Raw genomic sequence first — 14,011 nt, 5'->3', positions numbered from 1 at the left:
GAGATCATTTATTTCAAATATTATTAATAATATTATTATTGAATACATATTTTTTAACAAGCAAAACGATTGTCTTAAAAGCTAAAATAAATAAGGTTGCATTCATTGTCTTCAAGGTGAGAAATTTACCTTGTGTCACAGTAGTCTGACTCTAGTCTATTCCTTCCTTTCAAATATTTAAGGGCAAAATATTACCTCATGACCCTGGCTGTTCCTGTTGTTTTGGGTTGTAAAACCTCTGTAAGGGACTTAAAATGTTACATAATACATTTCTGTTGCTTAATGTACTTTGTGAAACTATCGGAGGATACTATAACGACCTTTAACAGGCTTCACCTGGACATGCATTGATTAATCCAGCGTGTGGACAGACACACATGACAGTGACACCACGCAAAGTGAACTGACTTTTTTTTTTTCCAACAACAGAGAAACGGGAGGTGGTTTTCCTTTGAAACTGGCTAAAATAAAGGGACATTTATAGGATGGCTTGCAACAGCTTTTGCAATGCTGTTGCTTTCTGTTAAATGAAAGTGAAAGTAAACTCATTCTGCATGGACCGTCTGGACTGGAGGCAGGAAAGCCTTGCGATGCTTTTTTTTTTTTCCTTCTTCTTTGAGACTACATTGACACAGGATTATGGAATATATCCTTACATTGCAAAGGTAATCAGCATCATCTGTATTCTGTTGTACTGTAGGCTGCCACTAAGTAGACTGGCTGCTATTTGCTAATGTTTAAATTAGTCCAGAGCATGTCAGTGACCGTCCGGTCACCGATGCGGCCGGTTTGATATCATACCGGCCGATTTTTGATTTTTGCATGCCATCATGTTTGGTGGGGCAGACAGGGCATTTAGGGGGGCATTGCCCCCCCTTGCCTATGCCTAGATCCGGCCCCGAGTGTATATATAGATCTAGTATAGATCTTACATCATGCAGGGGAAAAGCAGCAGTGTATATATAGATCTAGTATAGATCTAGTGTTGTATATAGATCTTACATCATGTAGAGGGAAAGCAGCAGTGTAGGTTCCGTTGTTCAGAAGTCTCTTGATTCCCTTCTTCTCTTTGTCGACTCGTTCATCGTTGTAGTAGGAGCAGCGAGACAGGATGTAGTACACCTGGACACACACACACACACACACACACACACACACACACACACACACACACACACACACACACACACACACACACACACACACACACACACACACACACACACACACACACACACACACACACACACACACACACACACAGAGACAGGTATGATGTAAGACACATAGACGGACAGACAGACACAGTGTCCACACAGAGTGTTTTGCCATAGACATACAGGGCAGATTGAGTACAAATTGAGTACTAAGGACCCTAATGGAAACAAGCCATAGGCTTTCTTGGTGTTATAATCCTCTTAGCAGACCTTGAACTGTACTTTATTTTCTTTATTTAACTGCTAATAATGTATTCAAATCCTCAACAGGAGTTTGTTCCACAACTTGGGTGCCAACACAGCAAAGACCACGGTCTCCTCACTGTCCTTCTACTGTGTTAGACCAGTTGTTTTACAAACATTTTCATGTCAAGGTCCATTATTCATTCAGCATTTGAGCCACGGACAACCATTTGATGAGATTTTAGCCTCTTGGAAAGGCCAAAAGATTTAACATTGTGTTGTCTTTGGATACGATTTTGTTCACAATTCCATGCTCTATTGATGCAAAATAACAATTATTCTACATTCCTCAACCTCTTATTAATTAACTAATTCATGCAGATGTTTAACAATGGTTGGTTCCATTTTACGCTCTTATGAGTCAAAGATCTATAAGGGTCCAGTGGTGGTCCCCGGACCACTGGTTGAGCACCACTGTGTTAGAGCATGGAGTCTTCATGTACAAGTGACTTACTATTCTGTTCCTAGTAGACGGGGGAAAGAAGGTGTCCTTGTCGTCGATCAGGAAGAAGTCGCTCTTGTCCTTGTTGAATGGAGCGGTGAAGAAGTCTTGCTCAGGGTGCATGATGTGCTCGGGGAGGCGGAACGGCGTGGACAGCCAGTTCATGGGGATCTCCTGGTGGTCCGGGATGTCGTTGGCCTTGAACGGGACCTTGATCTTCAGCACGTCAGCGTAGGTCATCAGCACCTCCCAGGGAGCGTGGATCTTCAGGAAGTACGTCCTCCCGTCATCAGACTCCTGTGGACAGTGATGGACAGGCAGTTACTGCAAATGTACTAAATGGACTTATTTCATATTATCTTAACGTATTGTTTTGTCTAACACACTTTAGGTGTTTGCTCCAATTTGGTTCTTAAACATGTTTTTTTTATGCAACAATGACAATAAAGTTAATTTGTTCGTTAGTTCGTTCGTTCATTCCTTCATTCATACTGAAGATTCTGAGGATTTGAGTATGACATCGACCCCCCCCCCCCCCCCGCCCACAGTTGACTAACCCTGAACTACTAAGTAATTTTTATGTCTCCGACACCAAATTCCTCAGAAAGGGGAAAGTTGAGTCTCTGCTCAATATGTCCGGTGTCATAATAACATAACCATTTATAGTCATCATAATCATACTTACTGATTTGTCCTCGTGCTCCAGTTCCAGTCCATACGTCCTCAGGTTGTCTTCATAAGCTCTTCTTCTCTCCTGAAACCATTAAATACATTAAATACATTAAATACATTAAATATATTATTGCGACCGTCAGGTCGCAGTTACTATCAAAACCTCCACCAGCTGTCAGTCAGTCTGTCTGTTTGTCAGTCACACGTCACACGTCACACTTTTGCCCTTCTCATATCTCCGCAACCGTTGCCCCGATCCATGCCAAATTTCGCACACACACTCCCTGGCTGCCAAACCACAACCTCCACCCAATCAATTCTCACATAAGCTCTCCTCCTCTCCTGAAACCATTAAATACATTATTATACAATAAAAATAAAAATAAACTAAATAATCCAGAGACGTTGAGTCAGCACATACCCTGTCCATCATAGAACACATGTATGACACACAGGAAGTGGACATCCTGCTGTGATTGGTGGAAACATAGCAGGACCGTGACAGTGTTGACTCACTGTGTGTGTGTGTGTGTGTGTGTGTGTGTGTGTGTGTGTGTGTGTGTGTGTGTGTGTGTGTGTGGTTGCACGCGTGCATGTCAGTAAACACGCACCAAGGTGAGAATGGACTGTCCACTAACACACACACACACACACGCACGCACGCACGCACGCACGCACACATGCACACGCCCCCACGCCCCCACACATACATGCAAGCACACTCGCACAAACAATTTACTTTGATTTGCTCTAATCATGAATATTTCCCAACACTAGTGAAGTATTCATAATAATAATAATAACAGGAGGTCATGTGAGAGTCAGACTGACCTCACAACATTCCTTCAAAGCTTTATTGACAATAACAGCTTGTCTGAGAATGACACTGCTGTTCAGCTTATGATGTCATTCTCTACAATCCTGGACTTATTGTAATGAATAAAGGTTCATGTCCATAGAAAGTGCTTCTTTTTCAGAGGCGTTTTGGATATAGTTATTAAATAGCCTAGTCCAGGGGTCTTCATGTTTTCAGCCCAAGGACCCCTTAGTTGAGAGTGAGATGATGCAGGGACCCCTTAGTTGAGAGTGAGATGATGCAGGGACCCCTTAGTTGAGAGTGAGATGATGCAGGGACCCCTTAGTTGAGAGTGAGATGATGCAGGGACCCCCCACAACCTGTTCATAGATTCCATATAGTTTCATTGTTTGACAGCACAATCATCAGTGTATTTTGGATTCATGTCAATTTGTGTTTTCAGATATTTAACCACTTGAACCGTCAATACTTAATAAACTTGACCTTTCACTGTGTACTTTTTCCCCTCTACACTAAAGCTCTTTACCGAAAATAGCCGATCTACAAGCTCACAGCGCGAGGCGTTGTGAGCTTGTAGATCTGCTATTTTTGGCTAAAGTTCTCCGAATATGGACACTAGAGTTCAAGTGTTTGATATAGAAAAAGGGGAAAAAAGGTTCTATCACTCAGTTTTGGAGGACCCCTTGTAGTGACTCTGAGGACCCCCTGGGGGAACCGGACCCCCTGTTGAAGACCCCTGGCCTAGTCCATACAGCAATAGAAATGCATGCATATTTCTAATGCTGCATTACAACATATTACAACCAGGTGTAAATCAGGTTTCAGAGGTTAAATCAAGTCCAGCTCATCAAGAGGAAACTGTGGTTATAAATTAATACGTTATAAACTGTATCTCTCACAGGGAAACCCTCAGTTCATTAATGTGTGTCTCTGAGAGTCTACAGATCTAACCACAGATCTACAGATCTACCCACATGGACACTTACGGTGGGTACATTTTAAATACCCTCTCAGATGTAATTCAGTTTGAAACCTTCTCAACAGGCCACAGTGTGGAGTTTGCATGTTCTCCCCGTGTCCCCTAGGGTAGGTACCCTCACATGCAGTAATCCTGGTCTCAGTAATGCCTCCCCCTGGTCAGCCGGGGCGCCTGATGGAGGGGAAAGGAACTCGCTGGAATAACCTGTTCATTCCAAGCGTATACGTCCAACTGAGGACCCCCCCCCCCCCCCCCCCCCCCCCTGTCAGGTGATAACAAAAAATTTGGCAACAAATTTTCCCCCTTGGGATAATAAAGGTATCTATCTATCTATAAGGAGCGGCCTGCTCACTCCTCATGCACTGAAGGAAGCATGAGCTCAGTTCAGGGCTCTCCCCAGGTTGGCAGAGGGAGAGCAGAGCTGAAAAATGGGTTACAAAATTGTGGGATAAAAAAAAAAATGTATAAAAGAAAAACAAATACACTGAATGACCCCCATGTGAAGGGGTGTTGAGAGCTTGTAGAAGGGCTATTTTCGAATATTTATGCTGAGGACCCCCTGGAATCCCCTCAGGGACCCCTGGGGGTCCCCGGACCCCACCTTGAGAACCACTACATCTAAGAGGTGTTTGATGTTTTTCTTTACCTGCTTCTTGCCGTCGCCTTTGTCATCGTCGTAGGAGAGGACGAAGTCGATCCTGCGAACTCCGTCACGGAAGAATACCGAGTCTTTACTCTGTTGGTGCTTATCAACCTGTAGGGGGAGACAGAGAGCTTTATATTAATGTACTTATGAAGAATACTGAGTCTTATCGACCTGTTAGGGCAGACAGAGGTTTGAATTTCCCCCTTGGGATAATAAAGGTATCTATCTATCCATATACGTTAGCCTACTATACTTATTAACTTTACTTATGAAGAATCCTGAGAAACCTTTACTCACACACACGCGCACACACACACACACACACACACACACACACACACACACACACACACACACACACACACACACACACACACACACACACACACACAGATAGCCTACAAACTGCAAAAACATTCTGCCGGTTCTATAGTAAATCCTGTTTCAGTAAAAACAGGACTCAGTAATGTTCATGTATTTCCACTGCAAACACCATGCTGCTGAGAACTGAACACATGCATACACAATACCAGAGGAGTCAATTGGGTATGGCAAGGTACGGCCGCATACCTTGGCTAAAGGGGGGGAACAAATAAAATGTACTTCTTAAAATAAATTCATCATGCCTGTTGTTAAGGTATGGCAACATGACTGGTTGTGTTGCCATACCTTAGCTTTTGCTGAACTGACGCCACTGCAGTGCACACTGCTACATGCACCAACGTTCACACACTGGATCCTCATCCAAGGTCAGGATTACAGTAACAATGTAGGCATTTTATTTATCACATGTTCTTCATCCAAGGTAAACACTAGCTCTGGTCCTTCTAACGCTATGGAACTAAGAGTTAGAATAGAGAAATAAACACATCTAATTATTGTTATTATTATTTTTTTCTTTTTACTGAAGTCTGACTGTCTGTCTGCATTCTGACATCACTGATACTAAACAGTGTTGCCACCATGGTAACAATGACCAACTGACATCACTACTAAACAATAGCCATGTTTCCATAAACTTATTTGAATTAGGGAAGCGAATTATCAGACATTTGCATTAAGACATTAAGACAGGTAAGCCAAGAACCAAGCATCAGACTATCAAAACGATCACAATACTAATCTGTAGTCTGCATTGAGACAACAGGATAGCAGGTAAACTATGATCCTACAGATTATGTGGATCAGATAAAATGATAAATATGACCACAACACAGGTTCTGTTCCCATTCTCTGCTTCAAACCACTGAAGCTCCAAGCTGCTAGCCTACAAGCTAACAACAGGACAACAACAAACTGATTGATCATTTAACTGAGAGTGTTAAAAGAACTATTCTTACGCTTCCACCGAGCTTCACATAAACAAACGCTCGTCGCATCATGATGACACCTTGTTGTGAGCTTGTAGATCGGCTATTGTTGTTTATCATTCATGATATATCTGTGTCCTTCTTGTGTGTTGTGTGCTTTTATTTTGTAGTGACATTCTGTGTGTTTTTCTGGTTCTGGGTAGATTTTACTTCACAAGTTGTGTTCCTTTTATTTTGAAGCAACGTTCTAGTGTTTCCTGTTTTGTTGGCCTCATAGCAGGTGTTTCCTGCCTTGTCTAGACCATCCTTGTGATTGGTGAGTTGTTTCACCTGTTAGTCTCAATCAGCCAATCAGAATCACTGTGTGTTGATTGCCCATGGTGTTCAGCTGTGTCCTGTTATGTTGTGTGTATTTATATTCCCCAGTGGTTTGTGTTCCTCACAGTTTGTAGAAGATCCTTAATGTTAGCTCAATATTCAGGCTTTTTCCCCCCATAAATTAACAACCAACTTGACCATACTACAGCGTCAAAAGCAGCAGATCCTTAAGCTCAAAGCGTGGCACGAAGCGACACGTTTTGAGCTTGTAGATCTGCTACTTTTGCTGTTTTTGAATTTGAACGCCTCGCTGCGCGATGCGTTGTGAGCTTGTAGATCAGCTATTTTCGGCAAAGAGGTTTTGTGTAGAGGGGGAAAAGAGCAGACTAAGTACAGAGTGAAAGGTCAAGTTTATTAAGTATTGACGGTTCAAGTGGTTAAATACCGGTATCTGAAAACACAAATTGACATGAATCCAAAATACACTGATGATTGTGTTGTCAAACGATTGTGTTGTCAAACAATGAAACTATATGGAATCTATGAACAGGTTGTGGGGGTCCCTGCTTCATCTCTCTCTCAATTAAGGGGTCCTTGGCCTGAAAACATTGATCTGAAACTGATCTAATGTTTAGCAACATGACTGATGTCATGAAACCAGTCATGTTATGAAACCAGTCATGTTATGAAACCAATCATGTTGCCATACCTTATAGCTTTTGCTGAATGAACGCCACTGGATTTGCGTTTGTTTCCAGTTTGTAGAACACGTTGCCAGAGGTTGAACGTATTGACTCCTTGTCTACAGTACAGTAGATTGTTCTATAATGTATATTTCTATACAGTAGATGTGTTCTATAATGTATATGTGTATACAGTAGATGTGTTCTATAATGTATATGTGTATACAGTAGATGTGTTCTATAATGTATATGTGTATACAGTAGATCTGTCCTATATGTATATCTGTATACAGTAGATTTGTCCTATAATGTATATGTGTATACAGTAGATGTGTCCTATAATGTACATTTGCTTGTTATTTGCATCCTGTAATCCCTTGCATTGAAGCTCCCAGCTGCCTGTCTCTCTGTCCTGGGTTTGTGTGTCTCCATACTGTACTCTACTGTACTGTACTGTACTGTACTGTACTGTACTGTACTGTATTCTCCTGACTTGTTGCATGGAGACATTCTGAAAGGTTTTGCCTACAATTACCCCTTCTAAAATAGGGACAGCAGGCTGAAATGAAGTGAGGACTTATTGCTGTGTCGGATCACAGATGAGTGAAATGTAAACACTGCAGATCCCATCATCACAGATCACATTCCCAGTATAGAAGCAGCAGCAGCAGCAGCAGCAGCATTCACTGTGCTTTCATGTTGCACTGAGAGAAGCCTGTATTTAACAGCTGCTGTAGCAGCAGCAGCCATGGATATGTTGTAGGGGCAGTGGCTCAGGGGTACAGTTGCCGTCGTTTGAACACAGAGGGTTCCCGGTTTGATCCCGGGCTCCCCCAGAGTTATTGTGGAAGAGTCCTTGAGCAAGACTCTGAACCCCTAACTGCTCCTGATGAGCAGGTTGGTGCCAAGCATGGTTTCCTCTGACATCGCTGTATGAATATGTGTGTGAATGGGTGAATGTAATGCACAATCTATGTAAAGCACATTGGATAAAGGCACTATAAAAATTATCAATTTACCATTTACCAGCTATTTGAAATATTTAAAAATGTTTTCCAAAATAGTAAAAAAGTGGCAAAGAGTTTAGGGTAAAGTGTAAGGCATGGATAAAAATATGACCCTATAATCTCACATCCATGCAGTCTGGCCAGTCCTGGAATGTTATGTTTTTATGGCAAGGCCAGTCCTTAGCCTTTGGTGTTGGAAATGTCTTGAGGGCACAACGGTAGATCCACGTGACGGAGAATATTCAGTGATTTTTGAAAAGCATGTGAAAAACACTCTTTTTTGGGGGGCAGAGAATGAGTCAGGTCCAATGAAATAATGAACTGCAGTGCATTAAGGGTTGAGAATAAATCTGTGTTAAATACGGAGTATAACTATCAGTGAGATGAATCATTGATTGACAGGTGTTTACAAATGACCAGTATTCGTTGAAAGGTTCACAGTCAGACTGACTGGACTGGTTTGACCTTGCATGGAGAATTCTCAACCAGGACTAAAATACACTGATTGATGCCTAATAAATCAAATAAAAACACATCAACAGGAAAATAGATTCAACTAGAAGCAGTGCTCTTCCGAGCACAGGTCTCCACCAGGCCAGGCGTCCTGGTGGTGCTACTGTATAATAGGCCAATGTAAAAAGGGTGGCATATGTTCTTCACCTTAGATCTTTCATGGCAATCGGACGCTGCATGCATGATTTGAAGCATTGTGTTCCAAAAATGTGTTTTGCTAAAGTCTACCTGCTGGTGGCGCTATAACAGGCCAATGTGAAAAAGGTAGCATTTGTTCCTTGACCTAGTGGGAATATGTGTGGCAAATTTCACGGTAATCGCAAACTGTGTTGATGATTTGAGGCATTTTGTTCAAAAACTGAGCAATCCTGGAAACTTTGGAAGCCAATATATTAACTAATCAGGATGGAATATGAAATATCAGATGGATCGGACTTGATCACATGACTATAAAGATACTGTGTACCGATTTGCGTGATTTTTGGATAAATTCTCAAGGAGTAATATCCAAAAATGTGTTTTACATAAGTCGGCCCAAAGGTGGCGCTATAAAAGGCTGATGTGAAAAATGCAGGGCAAAGGTTTATCCTTAGCCTCTAGGGAGTGCGCTTACAAAGTTTGAAACTGATCGGTGGAGTTATAGGAAAAACCACAAATCGGGCTGTTATAGCGCCACCATGAGGCTGATTTAAAAAAATGTAAGTGGTATTTCTTCCTCGGCCTAGTGGGAACGTGTGTGCGCGATTTCATGATAATTGCACTTTGCGTTTGGGATTTGAGGCATTTCGTTCAAAATGGCTCAATCCTACAAACTTTGGAAGCCAATCTTAGCCAATCAGGATGGAATATGCAAAATTGGACAGATCCGTGTTGATCACATGACTGTCGAGATACTGCCTACCGATTTGTAGGATTTTTGTAGCCTGATTTCAGACTCAGCTCACGCTTTAGTCTGAAACTGTGCTCCATTCTGAGCGATTTACGGGGGACTTTTTTGCGAGCGTGCACGCGCGTGATCGCGACGCACGGTGATCGAGACGCACGGTGGACGCGACGCACCGTCGGGGAGTGTGTGTGTGATTGTGTGTGTGTCTCTGTCTGTGCCAGTGACTGCTTCCACACAGAACTGCGACCAGAAACTTGTAATCAACATTAAACAGCTTTATGAAATCAGTGCGCTTGTGCGTGTGTGTGTGTGTGTGCCTTCCTCTGCCTGCCTGTGTGTGTGTGAACTTCGTTTGAATCGTTTCAACTGCTGCGCGGATTGGATATTCGTTAGACCCACCCCACCCCCACCCCCACCCCGCGCGCTCATTGGACAGCCGAAAATAAAAACCGATTCATGTACTAAGCTCCAGACCAGAGAAAGAGTCCACTCTGAGAGTGGGCGGGGTCTCTGGTCTGGAAGCAGGCTAGGATTTTTGGACAAAATCTGTAAGAGTAGTGCACATAAATGTGTTTTGCGAACATCGGCCACTAGGTGGCGCTAGAAAAGGCCCATTTGAAAAATTTAGGGCAGAGGTTCTAGATTGGCATCCAGGGAATGTGTGTGCTCACTTTGGCAGCGACCGGGCCAACGGCGACTGAGATTAGCTGCACACAAACTGCGAGGACACACGGACACACGGACGGACGGAGGGGAAAACATACTCTCCCCCATGCCTTCGGCTGGTGGAGACAACCAGGGGTCTTCAACAGGGGGTCCGCGACCTCTAGGGGTCCTCAGAGTGACTACAGGTACAGTGGGACCTCTAGGGGGTCCTCAGAGTGACTACAGGTACAGTGGGACCTCTAGGGGTCCCCAGAGTGACTACAGGTACAGTGGGACCTCTAGGGGTCCCCAGAGTGACTACAGGTACAGTGGGACCTCTAGGGGTCCCCAGAGTGACTACAGGTACAGTGGGGCCACCAAATCTTAGTGTGAACCCTTGACCCTTGAACCCTGCATCCCCATTCTGAGGAGAACTTTAGTCTAAAGATATCAGATCTACAAGCTCACAACGTCTCGCAGTGCAATTCTGGGCAAAGTGGTTTGGTGTAGTGTAAAAAGAGCAGGCAAAGTCAAGTTTACTAAGTTGTGACAGTTCAAGTTAGATGTCTAAAAATACACGTTAACATGAATCTAACACAACTCTCTCTGTCAGCTAAGGGGTCCCTGCTTCATCTCTCTCTCAGCTAAGGGGTCCCTGCTTCATCTCTCTCTCTAAGGGGTCCCTGCTTCATCTCTCTCTCTCTAAGGGGTCCCTGCTTCATCTCTCTCTCTCTAAGGGGTCCCTGCTTCATCTCTCTCTCTCTAAGGGGTCCCTGCTTCATCTCTCTCTCTCTAAGGGGTCCCTGCTTCATCTCTCTCTCGCTAAGGGGTCCCTGCTTCATCTCTCTCTCTCTAAGGGGTCCCTGCTTCATCTCTCTCTCAGCTAAGGGGTCCCTGCTTCATCTCTCTCTCAGCTAACGGGTCCCTGCTTCATCTCTCTGTCAGCTAAGGGGTCCCTGCTTCATCTCTCTCTCTCTAAGGGGTCCCTGCTTCATCTCTCTCTCTCTAAGGGGTCCCTGCTTCATCTCTCTCAGCTAAGGGGTCCCTGCTTCATCTCTGCCAAAGGGTCCTTGGCATGAAAACATAGAAGACCCCTGGATTGGGCACTGGGGTGCCCCCCCGCCCAGCACCAGGGAAGTGGTTATACTCTGTATTTAAAGGACAACTTTGTTTTTTTACAACAAGGGTTCATATTTTAGATTGTAATTAGAGAAAAGAAAAAGTGAGTGTTAAAATGTTTTAATTTGCGTTCTATTGTTTTATCGCGTTTACCGTGCTAAAATGTGGGGCATGCGTACGCATGGGGGCATGTGTACAAGTGGCTAAATATGTCTTTTTAGACATAATAAGCCAGAAGTTTCTTTATTGCTATTTACAGTAACACTTCTAGCCCCCATAAGTCACATCCAACCATGAAAGGTTGCGTTGTATCTTGGGAATGGGCTTATTGTGTGGAAAATGACATATTTAGCCACTTGTACGCATGGCCCAACCACTGAAATAAGAATCTCTAAAACAACAGAAAGAAGTAAATTAAATAATTTTGACACTCATCTTTTAAATTCTTTAATTACAATCTAAAATATGAACCCTTGTTGTAAAAAACTAAAGTTGTCCTTTAACACACATTTATTCTTAACCCTTAATGCAATGCAACTCCTTATTTCATTGGACCTGACTCATTCTCTGCCCCCCCCAAAAAAGAGTGTTTTTCACATACAAAAATCACTGAATATTTTGACACACGTGCACGGTTGCACGCACACAGACCGGCTCAGAGAGAGACTGAGATAAAACTAAGTTGAAGTTATTTTTAAAACCTCAAAGATTCTGGTGGTTTTTGCGGAGAAAACTGGCAGCACCGAACCCCTCCACCCACCCCCCCCCCTCCCCCCAACCACGCCCCCTGGCCCCACCCCCTGGCCCCGCCCCCTGGCCCCGCCCTGCTCAGAGCACATGTTCCCCCTCAGGGATCAAACACTGTAAGGCTGCTCCTTACTGATATACCAAGAAAGTAGAGCATGTTTATATCACTGCACTTATTACAATCCTTACACTGACTGCATGGGTGTCAATACAAGTGATTACAAAATACTACTGTTGCTTTATAAACGCATCGAATGGTTTAAAATACTATGCATGGTTTAGGGCAGGGGAGGGCAAGCTAAGGCATTGGTACAGGTATGAGTGTGAGAGAGTTTTTTTATTTTAAAACTTTTATATATATTATTAGAAGTTTAGTCAGTTAAATTAAGTCCACCCACTCATGTATACTCCTGCACATGATTCTACATTCATTCAAACTGTGACTGGAGAGTCTGGGAGATACTGTAGATGTACTGTAGATGTACTGTAGATCAGGGGTTTTCAAAGTGGGTGACGGGGCACCCTGGGGTGCCGTGACGGCAGTCCAGGGTTTACGCGAGATAATTTGATAATATTTGGAATTTATTTGGACATTTGAAAAAGTATGTAGTATCATTTTAAACTTGAGGTACAAAGTTATTTTCAGTCAGTTCTAACCAAAACGGCTGTTATCTCAACGTTTTCCTCGCAACATAATCACTAAAATATCGTCACTGTCGGGCAGAAACCTCGTATCTCCAAGTTTCAAATGTGTACGTCTTTTGGTAAAGCAAAGCCCTGCTTCATCATACAAGACTGTCGCACAAAACTGGTGAAAACGGCCAATCTACAAGCACACAACGCCTTGCGATGCGAGGGGTTGCGTGCTTGTAGATCTGCTGTTTTCACTAGTTTAGTACATTTTATAGATGATAAGTACAAAACGATAGGTTTTGGACATACAAGGTTTCCACCCGGCAACGACGATATGCTATAAATATAAGGTGCTGGGAGTGAAAATTATAATGTAGGGGTGCCTCGGATTAAAACAATATTCATGGGGTGACCTGAGACTAAAAGGTTTGGGAACCCCTGCTGTAAAGTAACCGTGTAGTTCAGGGGTGACCTGCTGTAGATGTACTGTAGATGTACTGTAGATGTACTGTAGATGGGTTATCACTCTGAGACTGATGATCATTATTACATCCTGATGTGAAAGACAATATTTATAGGAAAGCTTTCTGATCCTATTGGGAAACAGCATTTAGTTATTCTCCACATGTTGTGTTTTTCTCACCTTATTAACTAACAACCACATCATACGTACAGAATACATCTGCTTCTATTGTCTCACACCGTTATATCTTATCTCAGGTACTATCTATCTATCTATGATGTGTAAATATTGTTTTCTGTGATTCATCTCTCTTCCCCTGGCCCTGCCCCTCTCCCCCCTCTTCTTCTCCTTCCTTTTCTTTCTATGGAAATAACCAAAACACTACTAGACCTTGTTGCAGTAAAACTAGTCTCTCAGCCACTGTTTTGCAACCTGTGAACCTGTGTGACCATAAAGGTGATTCTGACTCTGATATCTGCAACATGTATTTAAAAAGAAACACAACTAAATACCTTCCTGTTTGCAGCTGCATGCCTTTGATCCAGTCATTTCTCTTCTGCACTGTAACTGTATTTTGTTACTTTTTACTTATTGTGTTTCATCTCATCCTAATGTCATTGTGTAATTGTCCTTTCTCTGCTTGTCTTTCTGTGTAAAGAACATTGCATTGC

General features: G+C 43.0%; 1 protein-coding gene across 1 annotated transcript in view; it reads right to left on the bottom strand.

Moving 5' to 3' along the window:
- LOC308293634 (anoctamin-5-like) overlaps positions 1-14,011 on the bottom strand; it is a gene marked incomplete at both ends in the record, with an annotated part of 76,087 nt that overhangs the window by 46,855 nt on the left and 15,221 nt on the right. The window contains 4 exons of the mRNA XM_080736229.1: positions 1,003-1,122; positions 1,915-2,199; positions 2,588-2,656; positions 5,017-5,124. Of these exons, the coding sequence (XP_080592355.1) occupies positions 1,003-1,122; positions 1,915-2,199; positions 2,588-2,656; positions 5,017-5,124 (582 nt within the window). The remainder of the gene's footprint in view (positions 1-1,002; positions 1,123-1,914; positions 2,200-2,587; positions 2,657-5,016; positions 5,125-14,011) is intronic.

The sequence above is a fragment of the Nannobrachium achirus genome, assembly GCF_963921795.1.
Source record: "Nannobrachium achirus genome assembly, chromosome: 11".
Classification (NCBI taxonomy): Eukaryota; Metazoa; Chordata; class Actinopteri; order Myctophiformes; family Myctophidae; genus Nannobrachium; species Nannobrachium achirus.
The sequence above is the reverse complement of the archived record's forward strand: the minus strand, read 5'-3'. Positions and strand labels throughout refer to the sequence as shown.